Below are 19,337 nucleotides of genomic sequence, written 5' to 3'. Positions count from 1 at the left end.
TAGAAAAGTGCAATTTGATTTCCAGGAATAAAACCTTCTAAATCAGTGTAATTTCTGAATAACTAAATCTTGTATACACATTTTATATCAAACTAAGGATTCCTATTTGAAATGATTTCGAATACGTAAATTCAGTTGAAGAATTTATAATTTGCATAATCCTATTCTTTAATTACAAGTATTTTAAAAAGCTAATAAATTAATCAGCGTGAAGCGTCAATAGCCAACCAAATACAAGCAACTGGTGCTGCGACCTTAAACAGAATTGTCGCCAATTGAATTCGGACACCATCTTAATGGTAATAGAAACGTTCTTGACCTGATAACAAGAAACCTTAGCCTGTAAGTTATCTTTTAACGAATCGACCAACCCTATGCAGACAGCAATTTCAAGAACTCTCCAAAAATATTGATATATAAAAGCTTGTCACTTATACAAAATTTTAATAAGAGCTTTCCTCTTTTTAGACAATATGATCACAAAAAGCTTTCTATTTTTGTTTACATTTTATTAATAAAATAAAACTGCCCTATAACGATCTGACAGCAACAACATTGCGATTGGATGTCGTATTCTCTTATCTTTTTCCGACTCCCCGAGTACGGTGCACTTGTTGTCTTATTTAAGAACAGCCATTACTTCATTCGAAAACAGTAGTTAACAAGCGTTAGTTAAGATTCTTTCTGTCCAAGTGATCGAATTGTTTATTTCATTTATTATTCAATATATAATATTATCAACAAAAGCACAATTATGTCTCTTCCCAAAACATTCATAAAAGGTTTTCATGATGAAGATCTAGTTAAGCGAATGGAATATCGTCCGCTTGGAAAAACTGGCTTGGAAGTTTCTAAAGTGTCACTTGGTGGTGGAACTTTTAGCGGCACATTTTATGGGTAAGTTCCACAATCAAATGCATTTTTTTAATTTAAAAAAACAAACAGCTTTTTTTGTTTAATTACTCGAGTTATAGTTTTTATAAGTTGAAATTTTCATGCCTTTTCCTATTTTTATAAGTGCAAAGATTTTTTTTTGTTAGCCGGTGATAAAAATTATTATTGTTTGAATTAAATTAAGTGATACTTGTACAAACTTCAACGAGCAATGCAATTCAAAGCTAGAAGTTCTACGGGTTGTGCACAGCTTTATTTGAATAAAGAGTTCTTGCTCTGCTCTTTTTGTTACTTAAAAGCTTAAAAACTTTTAAGGGTCAACAGTTGTAGATCACAAATTTTCTATTCCTCTAAAAGATACATACGAGTAGTTAAATCTATTAAATTAAAACTAAACGATGTTAAAAATTTATTTTTGTTGGCATTTTTAAAAGTTATATCAAAAATTGAGTAAATCTTTATTCAAGTTGAAAAAAATACTAACTTAAACAATCTACTAATGAAAACAAAATGGTTTACAAATTAATACGTTGGAAATATTTATTTTCATTAACATGTCAATAAGATATTGCATACAAAATTAAAAGGCTTATGTTTAGTCTATTTCAAAACTTAAAAATAAGTTTCATATAAACTAATTAAGGTTAGAACGGGTCATGACCTCACTCTGAAAAGGCATTTTTTTAAATCTTCGTAAGAATTACTTTAAATTCAAAACCCCGAATATTTTTGATCATTCATTTTGTATATATATACAGCGTTATTCATTTTGCGGTTTCAAAAGTTAACGTATATAAAACACATCAAATATTTTTTGTCATGATATTTATTTGAAGAATATCCAATTAGCAATAATATAAAATCGGTTGAAAACAAGGCTGGTGTGTTAAGACGAAACTTAAGTCAACTTATACGCTATGCTGATGGTCTGTTATTAGAATGTATAGAATCTGTTATAGTTTCTATTTTTGAGCTAATAAGACAATCAGCAACGCACAGATTTCCCCCTACAACACTGATGGCAAAATCGAAGTGGTATGACGATGAATGACAGAAATCTAGGGAAAAGTCTTTCACTTACCTAAAATTGTTTAGGCAATCTAACAACGAAACTCGAAGAGGAAATAACTTTGAAAAGAATAAAATATATAAAGATTTATGTAGATGAAAAAGGCAATTATATTTAATAAAAGCGGCTGGGAAACTTGAAGACTCTAACGACTCAAAGTCATTCTGGTATAAGGTACGGATTTTGGGAGGTCGCAACAAGGTATCGCCTTTAATTATAAGTGTTGACGACCTGGCGACATACTTTGAAGGTTCACTTCTGCCAGATCCTGACCAGAATTCCATCAGTTTTGCCCTGCAAACTGTTTCAATCAATGAGCTAAACTCTCCTTTTTCCATGGTTAAGATGTTGGCATCTCTAACCAGAATGAAAAATAACAAAGCAGCGGGTTTGGATGGCATTCCTATCGAATGCTATAAGAATTCAACTATTGCATTTCTCGAGCGTGTTTTGGGGTTATCAAACAAAATGTTTACAGCAGAGAAATTTCCGTGCTACTTTCGTTTGGCTACAATATTTCCTATATTTAAAAAGGATAATCCGAGTTCACCAGAAAATTATAGGGGCATTTCAGTTCTGAGAACACTAAGAAAACTCTTTGCACAAATGTTGTACGTTAGCCTTATGAATTGGATCGAAAGAAATAATTTGATAAGTCGATATCAGGCTGGTTTCCGGGCGGGCCTTTCAACAATTGATCCAATGTTGCCAGGCGTTTTATCGACAAAAAGAAGCCCCATACACTATTTTCGTCGACTTTAAAGCTGTAAGTAACAAGTAATCTGGTAGTAAGTAATGTAGGTAGTGAACCAACCTTCGTCACAAAAAATCGACAAGAAGTTTTAGATCTGACTCTTGTCTCGTTAAATCTCTCAAATAAAATATTGAATTGGAGAGTATCAAAGGAGAACTCGTTCTCCGATCATAGATACATCCAATTCTCACTTATTGAAGGGACCCCAAAACCGATCCAATTCCGGAATTATAGGAAAACAGATTGGCCAAAATATAGAGCGACTCTGAAAAATCTGATTAAACCAGAACTTTCGGATCCGCCTTTGTACACTCTTGAACTCGATTAAAAGGTCGATGAACTTACAGCAGCCCTCAATAAAGCCATAGAAACTGCCTGCCCCTCACAATTTTGCGAGGAAAGAAGAAACCATATTGGTGGGCTGCTGAACTAGATATACTCAGGAGAGGTTGTAGAAGGCTTTTCAATCGAGCGAAAAAGACTAGACATCCCCAAGATTGGGATTCCTATAAAGAATCTCTCAAAAAGTATAAACTAGAATTGAGAATAGCCAAAAGATCCTCATGGAGATCCTTCTGTAACTCAATAGAAGAATCCGCGGAGGCATCAAGGATAAGGAAGATTCTCTCCACAAGTCCAACCATGCCTAGTTGTCTTAAAAACTCAGATGGTACATGGACTAACTCTTGCGAAGAAACGCTAAACCTGCTATTAGACACCCACTTCCCAGATAGCTCCCAATCCGTTAATACAACATACAGTCCTGGGTCGGATATTAACTTAATTTTTCCTCAAGGCCTGGTTACAAAAGAAAAATTGACATGGGCTATGAATAGTTTCAAACCTTACAAATCTCCAGGTCCAGATCAAATCATACAAGCTGAGCTACAATATACCATTGATATAACTTTGCCCATCATTGAGATGATCTTTAAAAGTTGTATAAATCTGGTCTATATACCTCGGCGCTGGAGAGATGTAAAGGTAGTGTTCATTCCCAAGGCGGGCAAATGCTCGCATGTCAACCCTAAGGACCTAAGACCTATTAGCCTATCATCTTTCATTCTCAAAACTCTGGAACGATTGATCGATATCCATATACGTAACAACATTGAGAAGAGACTATCAATGTCTCAGCATGCTTACTGCAAAGGGAAATCGGTAGAAACAGCCTTGCACACTCTGGTAAGAACTATCGAATACTCCCTAGATAGAAAGGAATACACTATGGTGGCCTTCTTGGATATTGAGGGCGCTTTCAACAACGTTGACACATCTGCTATCACTTCTGCTATGACGACCTTAAACGTCGAATACTCAATCTGTGAGTTGATTAATCTCATGCTAAAAAGTAGGATCATCAACTCCAGTTTGGGAGATTTTTGCACAAAAAGGTCTGTCAGTAGAGGCACTCCGCAAGGTGGTGTTCTGTCCCCTCTCCTGTGGAACATAGTGGTTAACCAACTACTAATATCCCTTGAGAGGGATGGCTACAGAGTGGTTGCGTATGCCGATGATGTTGCTATCGCTGTCACAGGGGAACATCCTAATACACTGAGAGACCTCCTCCAAAATGCACTCAATGTGCTCACTAGATGGGCTGATAACTGCGGACTTAGTATTAATCCTCAAAAAACAGACCTCGTCCTTTTCACACGGAAATACAAGATCCCAGTAATTGTACCTCCTTCAATAAAAGGTATACCACTAATTTTTACCAATGAAGCCAAATACCTTGGTCTGATATTGGACAAAAAATTAAGTTGGAAATCCAATATACAGGAAAGAGTTAAAAAAGCTACAGTAGCTCTTTTCCTTTGCTTGAGTTGTGTGGCATGTGGCACCGTCTTGTTGAAACCGTATATACTCCAAGTAGTATTTTGACAGTCGTTCCATCGTCGTTTTCGAAAAAGCAAGGTCCAATCACCTCCGCACCAAAGAGCGCACAAAACAGTGACTTTTTGTGGATGTAATGGGCTCTCTTCCATTTCATCAGGATTCTTAGACACCCAAATACGGCAATTTTAAATATTAACATACACACCGAGTGAGAAATGTGCTCCGTCGCTGAAGAAAATTTTGTTCGAAAAATTGCCATCCCCCGCCTGTTGTTCAAGCACCCATACGACCGACGTATCTACGACGTTGTGAATAGTCGGCTGGATTCAGCTGTTGTGTGATTTATATGGATGTAAGTGCAGATCAAAATGCAAAATAGAAATAGAAATACTTTAAAAAGTCTTAACCCGGAGAGTTCTGGGTTCAGGATTGTCTTGGATTGTTATTGTTTCTAGTGTTTCCGAGTAAACATGAAATATGCCACCGGACAATTTCAAGTGGAGGAAAGACCGTATAACCGAATTAATTTAAATGAAGGAATGGTTGAGAAAGTCTAGCTTAGTAGTTTCAGCTTTGCATTCCAAACTCTCTCAAAATGTTTTTTTTTTTTTTAATGTCGTTTTCAATGAACGGCAAAAGTAGCTTAAAAGGTTCTTCATTCATAATTTAAAAACGAAGGCTTATCATTCGATTTTAGTTCTTTGGTAAGAAAATGATCCGAAGTCAGATCTATTTTCTTTCCAGATTTTAATCTAATTACCTTTTTTCTTTTTCAACCCTTTAAAATGCCAGACGATAACTTTTACTAAGAAACGAATCGGAAGTGTATTTCACTGTTGCATTTCGCAGCAAAAACTCTGTAACGTCTTCCCTTTGAAAGATTTAGGTGTTAATTTCTGTTCCAACTTCAAATGTACACACCACAATAGTTTTATTGTCAAAACAGCAAGTTCTATCTACACCTGGATTAAAACCCTGGTTACACGAGTTCAATGATCCCTGCATTACTATTTCCTTGTGCAATTGCCATGTTCGTCATCATCTTGAATAAGCTTTACGAGTATGGATTCCCTTTTATAAAATTCTTGGAAAAACGTAAAATTTGTAACTATTTTTTGTCCAAAAAAATTGATAGGGGACTAGTACTATTTTTAGTCTTAAAATCAAAAAAAGGCTCAATCAACCCAATGGTTTAGGCTGTAGGAGAGTGGACAGACAGACAGTTTGACGACCCACTATTTTCGACTTCTCTACCATCGTAATTTCATGTTAGATTGAAATTTTGAATTTGAAATTTTGTATCGCAATTTAACACATTTTTGTATTTATTTCGTTTAAGGGAAATTGATGAAAATGAGTCAATTGCAACTATTCACAAGGCTATTAAAAGTGGCATTAATTACATTGATACTGCTCCATTTTACGGTGAAGGAAGATCGGAAACAATTATTGGAAAAGGTCTTAGAGGCATCCCAAGAGAATCGTATTATATTGCTACCAAAGTTGGACGCTATACAAGAGTGTTCGAAACTATGTTTGATTATTCAGCTAAAAGGACACGAGAAAGTGTTGAAAAGAGCTTAAAGCTATTAGGTCTTGATTATGTGGATGTTATTCAGGTAAATTTGTTGGTTTTTGTTTTTTATTCTTTCACGAACTAAGTTAAAGTAACTATTGTTCTATTCTAGATTCATGATATTGAATTTCCAGAAACATTTGACACTGTTTTAAATGAATGTTTGCCAGAGTTAGAAAAACTACGAGATGAGGGTAAGGTGCGTTTTATCGGGGTTTCAGCTTATCCAATGGAGCCTCTAAAACGTATTATCCAAGCTGTTCCTGGGCGTTTTGATGTAAGTGTCTTGTAAATAAATTAAAATATCTCTGTTTTTCGCATTTATGAAATTCCCATGTGAAGTTTTTGTAATCGTTTTGTCGAATTGAAAAACTTGACATTTCTTGACGTATTATGGTCAATAGAATCTAAATCAAAGGGTTTAAGAGATATGTCTGTATGTTCGCAAAGCATTTTTCTTCCTCGATATCTATAGAACCAATAAAGAAATTCACTTAAGAAACATTTTGTTCTCACGAATTAATAACACTAGCGATATCAATTAAATACGACGTGTACCGAATTTGTAAAAATTTGAATGAACAAATTTCAAATAAAATTTGTCATCTCTAGTGTTTTTATGAACAAATTGTGAACTCCAAAGTAATTGAATTCAATAAAGAATAATGTTTTTGATATCTAATATCTAATATAATTTAAAAAAAAAATCCTAATATAATTTTTGAAAAAATCGAATTGACAGCTTTCAAAACTTCTTCGTCTGTCGATTTGTCTTGCAGAAAAGTTTGTAAGTTTTCGTGTTGGGTTAAAAAAGTTGTCAGTTGACTTGTTCTCGAAAATTTTAAAACTAACAACAATATTTTTCATATCAAGAAACAGTTTAGTTTGAAAATCTAGTTTTGTTAAATAGATTTTTAGTCGAAAACAAATTTTTACCAATTTAAGAAGCATTTCTTAAATTTTTATGGTTTTTTTATTATTTTTTTATGGTTTTTATTTTTTGCAAAAAATTGTCAATTCGATTTTTCTCAAAATTTTACTGAATATTGACAGCAATATCTTTTAAAAGATAAAAGTAGTTTAAAGCCATTATCTCAGAGTTTTGAAAAGATATTTGAGTTGAAAATTAATGTTTACCAACTTTTGTTAATTTTGTTAAGGTTTTTTTTGAAATGTTGAAAAGAATATTTCTTGTACTCGTAAGTTAAAGTAAGCTGGAAGCCATAACCTCAAATTTTTGAAAATACATTTCTGTCGAAAATCAATTTTTACGAACTTTTGTTAAATTTTCGTTTAAGTTTTTATTTTTTGTAAGAAAACTGTCAATTCGATTTTTCTTAAAATTTTACTGAATGTTGAAAACAACATTTTTTAAAAAAATAAATACGTAATTCATTTATTTACATTAATTTACAAAATTTTATAATTTTTTTTGAATTTAGATGCTATGGCTTGGCTATGCCATCAGCCAGGTTGACAAAAAATAATTAAGAATATTTAAATTTTTGTATGTTTTGAATTTAATAGAATTCTGTTATTAATAACAATCTATACTTGTAAATATCTTTCAAATATGTACTTAATGTTTTCCAATTTTTTTCTTTCGAGGGTAAGAGTATTTTTCCCGAAAAAGTAGCGTCTTTTGAATATTGACAGATACCAATGAAATGTAGGCAATCTTCTTTTGATTTTAAGTTGCACAGCGTACAGAATTGGTTAAAACTACCATTATAAGGACTTCCATTTAAGTTGAGAACTTCACATCTTGCTACAAAGATTAGGAATATCTCTTCATAACTCAGTGAATTCTTGAACTAATTTTTGACACCAAGATTATAGCTGAGCTGACTGTAGATTATTCTACTAAATGAGTCTTGAGCTTCTTCTTTCAGTGAATTATGTCCTCATTTTTCTCTATGATACTGTACATTTGTTCTTTCACATGGTTCACATTGCTGAAATCATCATCCAATCTCATTCCACACTCATTGCCAACAGATTGCCATCTTGCAAACCACCAGTTCTTGTTTCTCAGCTAATATAAAAGAAGTTTTTTTTCGAAAGTCTTGTGCTCTGATGGTTGCTGCAGACTTCGATGATGTAATCAGCTTAAGACTTCAGGGTGCTTTTTAGAAGTTTTGGCAGTCCTGTTTCTAAATATATCGCATAATTAGGCGTATTCTGAGGAAGGTTGAAAAGTTTCTTTATAAAATTCCTATAACATTTTTCGAATTGTTTTTTGTTTGTTGGTTAGAGAACATATTTTTCCATGTTAAATTTATCAAACTTTGTGAGCTTTGGGCTTTCTCCGATAAATGAACTTTGAAATTTAATGTTGGATTCAATTTCAAGCCTAGATATTTGATCTCTTCATCTACCTCCAATTGGGTACCATTATAATTCCAGCTTCTTCCATTATAAGCGCTTTGTGTACGGGCAAATACCATGATTTTGGATTTTGTCGTGTTGATAGAGAGTCCCCATCTGTTACAATATGCAGGTAACGATTAATCATCAATTGCAAACCTTCGGGTGATTCTGAAAGTATAACGAGGTCATCGGTGTATACTAACACATTCACGGTGCAGCTAGCTATTCGTACTCCCCCAGAAAGTTCCTCCGCAACATCATTTATAAAGAACGAGAACAAAATAGCGCTAAGTGGGCATCCTTGTTTGACTCCTGTGCTGGTGCTAAACCATTCTGAAAAGCTCACTCCATCCAAAACTGCAGCCTTCGTACCCGTGTACATCTATCTAATTACTTTCAGGAACTTTGTAGATATACCAATTTGTGTCAACTTATAAATAAGAGCATTCCTATTGATCAGGTCAAAAGCAGCTTTAAAGTCAAATTTGACTATAGATGATAGTGTAAAAATGTGATCAATCGTTGAAAAGTTTTTTTTCTGTAAATCAGATAAAATATTGTTCTGTTCGACCCATTTTTCAAGCCTTACAACTGCAAAATATTTTTTCAATTACATTCAAGAATGAAATTCCTCTGTAATTTTCGGGTGAGTCTGGTGAGTTTTTTTTATGTATAGGGAAAATGACGGATTTTTTAAACGATAAAGGTATAATTTTTAAATGCTTGAGAAGCACAGTTAGTAGTTTAAAGCCAATATCTCAAAGTTTTGAAAAGATATTTGAGTCGGAAATCAATTTTTACCAACTTTTATTAATTTTTTTGTTTTTTTTTTGTAAAAAAACTGTAAATTCGCTTTTTTCTCAAAATTCATCCGAATGTTGGTTGGTTGGTTGGAGTGGCTGTTCAGATGTCATTGACGCACGTAGACCTCAAGGGTCCATTGTGATACCACTAATGAGGTTACTCATGGGAGTAATGAATTTAAACAAACCATTTTGTACTTTTAATAAAGTTAGAGAGACGTTTTGTGTCAATCGTTGCCAGTTCACTGGTTTTATAGAAGAAGGGATTACCGAGAAAGTAATTCCTTCTAATGGAGAGTGCTGGACATGTACATAAAAGGTGTTGGACTGTTTCCTCTTCCTCCACGTCCATGCAGCTTTTACAGAAGTCAATTGTGTAGACCCCTAGCCTCAGAGCACGTCTTCCTATGAGGCAGTGTCCCGTTATTACTCCAATTGTAGAGCTTATACTTTGTCTGCTCAGTGATATCAAGCTTTTTGACCGTTTTAAGTCAATAGGCCATATTTGCTTGGTTGCTAGGCAGGTGGTACTTTGTGACTATCTAGCATTTGTTGTTTCTACAGCATATTGCTTGAGAAGATATTTGCATGTAGCAAGTGGTGTTCCTATGTTATGTTTTTGTCTAACATTAGCCAGAAGTGTTCCGTTTTTGGCGAGCTCATCGGCTTTGCGCTACAGTAGCCTTTTTGACTCTTTCATCAATATTTGCCTTCCAATTTAGTTTTTTGTCTAAAATGAGGCCCAAATATTTAGCTTGATCGGAAAAGCTTAATGGTATTCCTCTAATTTTGGGTGGGCTAATCTGAGGAATTTTAGGCAATCGTCGTCAGCATAGGCAATCACCTTAAAACCCTCTGCTTCCAATGCTGTAAGTAGGTCGTTTACTACCATGTTCCATAAAAGAGGCGAAAGGACTCCACCTTGGGGAGTGCCTCGATTCACCGATCTGGTGGTAGTAAAACTTCTCATGTTAGAAATTATTGTCCTGCTATTGAGCATGAGACTTATAAGATCTATGAGTGACTTCTCTAATTTCAGCTTATCCATTTCTGTTGTGATCGCCTGGTAACTGACTGGTTGAAATCTCCTTCAATATCTAGGAACGCTACCAGGTTATATTCTTTGTATTCGAGGGAATGTTCAATAGTACGTACCAGCGAGTGAAGTGCTGATTCTACTGATTTTCCCTTAGAGTAAGCATGTTGAGCTGTGGAAATGATACATGGTTCGAATGTTGAAAACAATATGTCTTATAAGTTAAAATTAGTTGGAAGCCACTATCTCAAATTTTTTAAAAGATATTTGAGTCAAAAAACAATTTTGTACAAACTTTGAGTAATATTTTTTATAAAAAAGATGTCTATTCGATTTTTCTCAACATTTTACCAGATGTCAAAAACGTTATTTTTCGTTGCACAAAATTTTTTTGGAAATAAAATCATTATGTACTCGTAAAATTTTCGAGGTGACACATTTTTTTAAAGTTTTTTTCATTTATAAAAAAAAACTTTTGATTGTATTTTATTTTCAGGAAATATACGTGTTTGGTATCGCGTTACAGTTTATTTTATAAAATTTTATTCAAGTCTCTAGCGTTTTTGGTTCGTAAGATATTTAGGGTTAATAAAAATGTTCACCTTTTTTAAACTGCTATGGTAAGAAAAACCTCCCACGCAATTTTATTGAGAGTACTTTCTGCATCTTTTTGGCATCTGTATAACAAAATTTATTTGAAATCGATATCTCTTCTGGTTCTTGAGCTATAGACAAAACCACACGCACGCACAGACATCTGTCTAAAATTCTTTTGTTTCGACTCTAGGGAACTTGAAACGTCGAGAAATGTCCAAAATTTTCAATTTGAAAGATAGGACCCATTACTATAACTTTCTATGGGAAGTTAAAAATAAAGATATTGTTGCAAATTGTTATTGTAAAAATTGATATTCGATTCTTAATATCTCGTGAATTAATGAATTTTATTAGAAAAACATGTGTATTTGTCTATATAAGAAATAAAAACTTTCAAGAAATTCTACTTAAAAAGGTTTTCGACAAAAATGTCGTTAAGAAAAATAGATTTTGAAATCAAATTCTTTCATCATATGCAAAATATTGTCATTTTTAGTTAATTTTCTTAGAAATATTCTACTGACATATTTTTAACAAAACACGACAACCTACAAAAACAACAAAAAACTAATAAGTAATGGTTAATGGTTAAAATTTATTATCTCACACAAAATAAACAATAGCAAATAGAGAACCAGCTTCAAACTGATGCTGCACCTAAACTCACATCACCCTATAGCTGCTTACTTTAGAAATGATTCAAATTTAATTTTCATTTCTTGACATTTTCTTAAGGTGGTCTTATGTTACTCCCGTTACACACTGCTCGACCAATCACTCAAGGATTATCTACCATTTTTCCAAGAGCAAAATCTTGCAGTTATTTGTGCCGCTGGTCATGCACTAGGTCTCCTTACCCAATGCGATCCACAACCATGGCACCCAGCATCAGAGGAAATCAAAGCTGTCTGCAGGAAAGCAGCAAATATTTGCAAAGATGCCAATGTCGATCTTGGCAAACTAGCCATGTACTACTCCATGCAACTAACCGAACCGTCCACCTTCCTAACCGGAATGCAAACCAGGAAACTGCTCGATATTAATTTGCAATCATACTTCGAAGGCCTTACAAAAACCGAAGAGGAAGTACTCAAACGATTAAAGGAAACGTAAGTATTGAGCTTGTGCTATTGCCATTGTATTTCCCGTCAGCGAGGAAGTTTATGTAGAGAGCACATAAGATCATTAATTTCTTTTTCTTCGTTTCTTTTAAATAAATAAAATCATTTTTTTTTCGTTTCAAATTATTTAATGTGGTGCCTGGTGCCTGGAACTGGCTACTTCTTTATTAACTGTGTTGTATCTCAACTAAATGGACTTCTTCGACTTGGATTTGTGTGTCTGCACAGAGTATTTACTAAATCACTGAACTGGGAGGGCGTTGAACTAGAGATGTATCGTGCTGCAATGAAGAAACTAGCTAAAAAGTGATACCAGTGGATTCGATGGATATGGATAGTGGCGTAACCATTAAGGCTGTTTGGCTTAAACCATTGCAACCATTATTATTTTAGCTAGTGTACACTGTTATTATGAATTTTATATCCGTTATATTTGTGGACTACAATAAGAAACTTGAATTTTTTTTAAATATCCGATTAGTGTATTGTTGTGGCTAATTGCCGGTTTTCTTCATTTTCTTGCTGAGGTGTTCGAATGTAATTACGATACCAATTCACGATGTTGGTAAAAAGGAAATGGCTTGAAGATCAAGGTGGATGGCTACATGTACATGTTACGTGTATATGTATAGGCTATAGTACATAATGGTGAAGGCCAAGTTGGTGGCGCTTAAAGTGCAGAAAATATTTTAATTTTATCAATTTTCTTCTACTTTTTTTGTTCCCCTTCTATTTGGCCTAACGGATTGACGGATAGGAAGACAACTTGAAAACTTGAAAACAAAAGTGGAAATAAATGGCACCAACAACATTTACAATGTAACTTGAATCTTGAATGTTGGTCGCGTCGTCGTAAAGTTATGTAACGAGCATACAAATTGTTGTACGTTGTAAAGTGGGATATCAACTCAATAGTTTAAGGAAGCAACACACAATTTTACTAGATACGTTAGTTTATGAAATAAGTAGGTTTTTTAGCGAGTATGTGGGGGGGAGGGTCTTTTCATATTGGGATAGTTTAAGCTATTATTTATGTTAACTTTGTTCAAAAATAATTTCACTGAGTTTTTATTTACATTTCTTATGTTTTAGTTTTTCCAATAGTATGTGAATATTTTATTGGCTATTAATAATTTTATATAAATGAATAGTACCCGTGTTTTGTTGGAAAATCTATCAATAGTACAGTAGGATTTTACATGCATAACAAAAACAATATCCGCAGTATGAATACTACCGATAAAAGTTGAAGTAGAATCTTACTACGGATGGGTTTTTGACATTTATACAAGTCTCGAATGGATTCGTTCTCGAATGTTGGTGCGATTGATATTGCATTTGTATCTCGATGGCTGTGTTCGTTGATTTGTTGTGCATTTGAAAGCATGTGTTTTCCATTGAGCAAAGAAATCAATCTGTTACTGTTGATATTATTTAGTTTTGTCAATGAAAATGGACTAACTGGGCTTATTTTGCAAGAGAAAACAATAGAAAAGATAAATAAGTTTTTCTATGTTTCCACCAAAGGTTTATCTTAGTTTAGGTTAAATAAATCTTTTTGGTGCTTCCAACGTACAAGAAGATTTAAAAATGAAGTTTGACAGCACTTTCTAAAATGCAAATGGTGTTTCGATGTTTCTTATGAGGTGAAAGTAAAATAGTTTGATTCATGTTAAATAATGAAGAACTGAATAATGCAAATGAAACAAAACTAAATTTTTTGTACACAAACATGCAAATAAACAGACCATAATTATCTGTAAACCTCCTCCACACAGGTTTTTCTTCACAAATTTTGACTCGATTCCGTTCCCCGACCGGAATCAAGTCGACTCAAGCTCATTTTAACTCGATTCAGCTATATAAAGAATTGAGCTGAGCTTCAAGCTCGTTTCAACACCACATGTTAATGCAGTAGGCTACGAACAAACCCCCTTCTTAAAGTTTTTGTTTTATGTCAAATTGTTTGGTTAAAACTTTGAAATCTCAATTTCCAGATATTTTCCTACCATTTCTTCTTTAAAATTGTCCATTTTATTAGTTTTAGTTGTTTTTTTTTTGGCTGAAGTTAATTTTAACTTTGATTTTCACAAAACTTTCTTCTATTTGTGTTTTTTTATTATTATTATTCTGAAGGGTCTTCTTTCAGCTGTACCAATTTTTAAATACAAAAATCTGGTACTGCCGATGCGTTTTCTTGGTAATTTTCTACTATACTATTTATAAAATGCCAAAAAACACGGGTAGTGTAAACAAAAATTAGAAAGCCTTTGTTAAAATAATCAGTAAGAAAAGAAAAGCGCTTATACGTCCCAGTGTACCAACGCGAATTAAAAAAAAGGTGCTTAGTATTTTTTTAATTAACAGAAAGCTTTTTAAACTACTTAAGAAGGTAAAATTACTAAAACATATTAACTATAGAATTATTTCTTAGCCCAAGGCTTAAAAATTAATTTCTTTCCGATGTTAAACCTTAGAGAAATCTTATACACATATGTACATATGATAAGATAAGTTTAGATTGGTTTTTATTTTAATAACTTTAATTACAATTTTTTATAAAGTTTACAAACAAAAAACAAAAAACATGGCTTTACTGCCGTCTGCCTAGTTGACAAATCATAAAAAAGATAACATAGCTCAATAATATATTTAAAAACTTTCGTTTATAATTCTTCTTCTATAGAGAAGAGCTAACCTGAAGAATTGATATAATTTTGTAACTTCCATATTGTTAAGCAAGGGTATAACTTGATTTTGCGTCAGTATTTCGCTACGAAAAGCATTCCTTCTTATTTCTTTAAGAACTGCACATCTTTCAACAAAGTGTTAAACATACTCCCTTTCCTTTAAATTGCACAATGAGCATATAATTGGCAAGTCATCTCTATGAGGCATAAAATTCAGCTGCATAACTTCACCTCTTAATTTAACCATTATTGAAATTTCGACAATGCTATTATCGTCCCTAAAATAATTCGTCTCTTACAAGTTGTGATTTCGTTGACAGTAGAGCTGCCTGTATATAGATCCTGTGGCGTCATTCAAGTATTTCTCTCGTTGCTTTATGTCCACTGTGGAAAGAAGCTGGTATAAAGAAGTTTTTAAATCATCCTGGTTATTGCAAAAAAAGGTCTAAAAATTCATTTAATATAGTATCAGAGAAGTTTCTCAAATGAAAAACATCTTTTTCCAAGTTACACTGATTGCACCTTTACCCTTAACTAGTTTCTCTCTTAGATGAATTTCCATGCTCAAATTTTTCGTTACTTGAATTCCAAGGTATTTGAATTCCGTGACAACTTTAATGACCTCTCCATTATAGAACCATTTTTCTTTCGCTAAATTGCTGTCTCCTCCACGTTTAAAAATCTAAATTTTGGACTTATTAAGATTCACCATCAAACTCCAAAGCTGAAAATATTGATACAAACCCTTTATCATTAACTGCAATTTTTCAGATGATGCTGCCAAAAGAACAATGTCGTCCGCAAACAGCAATGCTTTTATTATTTGTCCGGCGAAGTCTATGCCACCTGGTAAGACTCGGACTCAATGTAAAGCCTTGTCTGACTCCCGATTGTGTTTTAAACCCTCTCTACAACTCTTCTCCATTCCATACCTTAGCAATTGTTTCTGCATATAGATTCTGAATAACTCTCCGGAACTTTCATGACATTCCGTTAAACATACATAGTTTTTGTTTAATTGCTAATTCGTTAATTTTTTAAATGTTTTGTTGTTCTTTGGATAAATTAATCACCATTTATGAATGAAGCATACTTACTCAAAGATAAAATATAAATATATTCTAGGTTATCAAAGTTAAATTTTATTATTTGAGCTTTCCAATACCATACAAAATTTGTTAAACTTCTCAAGCGAAGTAGGTAGGATATATGGCAGCCACAAGAAGTGCTTGCTGCGCCACACAAACTCCTTTGACGTATATAATGGAAAATGTAAATATAAAGAGATAATATTTTGACGGATTGATATTGACAAAGAATCATTTCGTCACGATCAGAAAGGAAATCAGGGCTTTGATTCTTCTTCTTTAAGTAATGCCCTTCCGAAGCTTAGCATTCTAGAACCGGCCAGGGCAGGATATTTACAGAGAAATTGAATCACAGTTTCAATTTTATGTTCTATAGCAGTAAGTATTGTAAGGGATACCCTGCTTTGCTACATGCTCTCCTATCGGCCAATGTCCGGTAAATATTGCAGTGGCTATATCATGCCTGGGTCTGAAAAAAGTTCGATAGAACGGTTTCTTTTTATAGGTACGCCATATCTTTCTGGATATGGTACATTTCGTTAGACTATTCTACCTGCGGTTGGATTCGGTCAGAAAATTGAGAAGATATTGCCCTTCATAACACCAAACTCAGCAGCCAGTTCATTTCCATCAATGGCACTCTGACCTGGAACCCAAAAATGGTGACATAGAAGTTCATGCAAAGAGGTTGTTGTGGCAAAAGGTGCAGTAGTTGGTGTATGCGTCAAAAATAAACCTAGAATCAGTTCGTTAATTTTGCCATGCCCATAGAGTCTATAAAACCAACAGTTTGATTATATAAGCCTTATTGAGCTGCACGATACTAAGTATTTAGTGTGTAGGTCTACTGGTAGGAGGTACAGAATAATATTTAAGGCATCTGTTGAGAAGAATCGAAGGAACCCTGCATTGTTGACACTTGCTATTCTTTGAACCTTTCTTAGTTTTTTCGATATTTTATTTCTTGTTAAGCGCAGGCCACCACACAATTGATCCATAAACCAACAACGGCTGTGTACGTCCACAAATTCATTTTTAATTGAAGGTCAAAAGATTTTCTACAGGCGTAGAAGGCAATGAAGACCTTTTAACCCATTCTTCAATATTTGCTTTTCAGTTCAATTTGGGATCTGGAATGACTCCTAGATATTTCGCGCTGAAGGATAAAGAAGAGTAAAAGCAGGTATTTTAGTTATGGTCGTAAAGAGAAGCATCGGTTTAGTTTTGCTCTGATAAACACCTCATCCACTGATCGTGGCCAAGCTGCTTACTTTCTTCAGAGCCATCTGAGTGATTTTGCTAATCATGGTTATGAACTTTCACGACACCAGTGAAACCAAATCATCAGCAAGCTAAAGTCTTCACTTCACAACTTTTTAACTTTATGAGGATTTTATTCATGACTAAAAACCATAAGATCGGGGTACACCGGCCCTGGGGTATTCATAGCTCTACACACATGTTTGGGAGTGATTCCTTCTCGCCGGCCTGCTTCTCAAGTAAAGAATGAATCTATTGGAATTCGGTTGAGGTAGAGTGGTATTTATTTTATCAGTCTTTATATTTTTACTTGACAAAACTTTTTTCGCTTCAACATAGGGTTCAAATTCAAGTTAAATGAAGGTGGCTATATATAAATAATATGAGCTAAAAATTACATCATATGAGTTCTATTTAAGACTCATGGATTTCTTCTGTTTCAGTTCTACTCGTGGATTAATGGTTAGTGGGTAGGACTGTCAAACCAGAGGTCTTGAGGTCCCTGCCATGTCATGAAAAATACTTTCACAGTATGAAAGAAGATTCGTCCCATAGAATCGTTTACGCTTTCACGTACATATAAGAGGAGTTATGTCACCCATTGAAAGCATCGAATTAAAAGATTGGCTTTATCAATCTAGCTTACAAGAGGAGAGTCATTAAAAACAAGCGTAAAAACCGACGAAGATATAGTGTTGCGCAATTATATTTTGCACTTTATCTGTTTAATTTGTAACTTCTCATAGGAAGTTATTGTAATGGATCCGATTTGTCAAATTTCAAGGTCCCTAGAGTCGAAATAAAAAAATTTTAGAAAGATGTCGTCCGGACGTTCGCAACGTTTTTTCGTCGTCCATAGCTCAAGAACCAGAAGAGATATGACTTCAAATGAATATTGTTATACAGATAATAAAGCAGAAAGATGCAGAAAGGGCTCTTAAGAAAATTGCGTTTGTGTTTTTTTTTTACCATAGCAGTTTAAAAAGTAGTACCCGTGGCTTGATGGTTAGCGCGTTAAACTGTCATGCGAGAGGTCTTGGGTTTGATCCCTGCCTATGCCATCTAGTCTTTTCATGGGTACTGCCTCTTGCGAGGAATTGAAAAAATTCTCCAAGAGTAATTCTTGTCATGAAAAGTGCTTTCTCAAATAAGCCGTTCGGATTTGGCTTAAAACTGTAGGTCCCTTCCATCCCTGACAACAGCCCTAAATGGTTAAGAATTTTAAGTCACTAGGCCCTAGTTCTCAATGGACTTTTGCGCCACCCAATTTATTCATTTATAGCTTAAAAAAAGGTGAACATTTTGGTTAACCCTGAATAACTTGGACATTTTTTCGACTAAAATATGATTTCATCTCCAAAACAATTTTATGCAACGAAGAATGATGTTTTTGTCATCGGACAAAATTTTGAGAAAATTGAAAGTTCTTTTTATAAAAATATAAAAACTTAAAAAACCATTACTCAAAGTTGGTAAAAATTTAATTTCGACTCAAATATCTTTTCAAAAACTTGAGCTTATGGCTTCGAACTTATTAAATCTTATGAGAAATATTGTTTTTAACAATGGTTAAATTTTGAGAAAAAATTAAATGGACAGTTTTCTACAAAAAATAAAAACTTAAAAGAAAATTTAAAAAAAATGATTTTGGACACAAATCTCTTTTCAAAAATTTAAGATAATGGCTTCCAGCTAATTTTTACTTCAAAGAAATATTGTTTACAACATTCGGAAAAAATTTGGTGGTGAGAAAATAGAATTGACAGTTTTTTTAAAAAAAAAGTAAAAACCTAAACAATAAATTAATAAAAGTTGGTAAAAATGAATTTTTGACTCAAATATCTTTTCAAAACTTTGAGACATTGGCTTTAGACTACTTTTATCTTTTAAAAACTATTGCTGCCAACATTTAGTAAACTGTTTAGAAAAATCAAATTGGCAGTTTTTTTAAACAAAAATAAAATCCTAAAAAATAACAATACTAAATCTTGGAAACAATTAGCTTTTCAAAAATTAAAAATATTGTCTTCAAACTTTTTTTATTTCATAGAAAATATTGCTTTTGACATTCAGTAGTTTTTATAAAAGTCCAACGCTCGGTTTTTATATAAAAAAATTCTACAAGAAATAGAAAATACGCAAATTTTGGTAAAAATAGATTTTCGGTTCTTGATATCTCTCAAATTAATTTCATTCATCCAATTTAAAAAAATTTAATAAATGTTACTAAAATTGGTACA

At 33.4% G+C, this 19,337-nt stretch overlaps 1 protein-coding gene across 1 annotated transcript; it reads left to right on the top strand.

Annotated features, from left to right (window-relative positions):
• Positions 1-602: 602 nt before the first annotated feature.
• LOC129942244 (uncharacterized) lies at positions 603-12,531 on the top strand. The gene is made up of 5 exons (XM_056051098.1): positions 603-897; positions 5,896-6,175; positions 6,245-6,409; positions 11,674-12,047; positions 12,288-12,531. The coding sequence occupies exons 1-5, from the start codon at positions 755-757 to the stop codon at positions 12,367-12,369; spliced, it is 1,044 nt and encodes a 347-aa protein (XP_055907073.1). The 5' UTR covers positions 603-754; the 3' UTR covers positions 12,370-12,531.
• Positions 12,532-19,337: the final 6,806 nt, after the last annotated feature.

Source organism: Eupeodes corollae, chromosome 1 (assembly GCF_945859685.1).
Source record: "Eupeodes corollae chromosome 1, idEupCoro1.1, whole genome shotgun sequence".
NCBI classification, from domain to species: Eukaryota; Metazoa; Arthropoda; class Insecta; order Diptera; family Syrphidae; genus Eupeodes; species Eupeodes corollae.
This window is presented reverse-complemented; position numbering and strand designations above follow the sequence as displayed.

Bases quoted from the DNA above. Each gene is read 5' to 3' on its own strand.
- LOC129942244 (XM_056051098.1), top strand. From the start codon at position 755: ATGTCTCTTCCCAAAACATTCATAAAAGGTTTTCATGATGAAGATCTA. The intron at 6,410-11,673 runs GTAAGTGTCTTG...CATTTTCTTAAG, and splicing joins CTGTTCCTGGGCGTTTTGAT to GTGGTCTTATGTTACTCCCG. The intron at 12,048-12,287 runs GTAAGTATTGAG...GTGTCTGCACAG, and splicing joins CTCAAACGATTAAAGGAAAC to AGTATTTACTAAATCACTGA.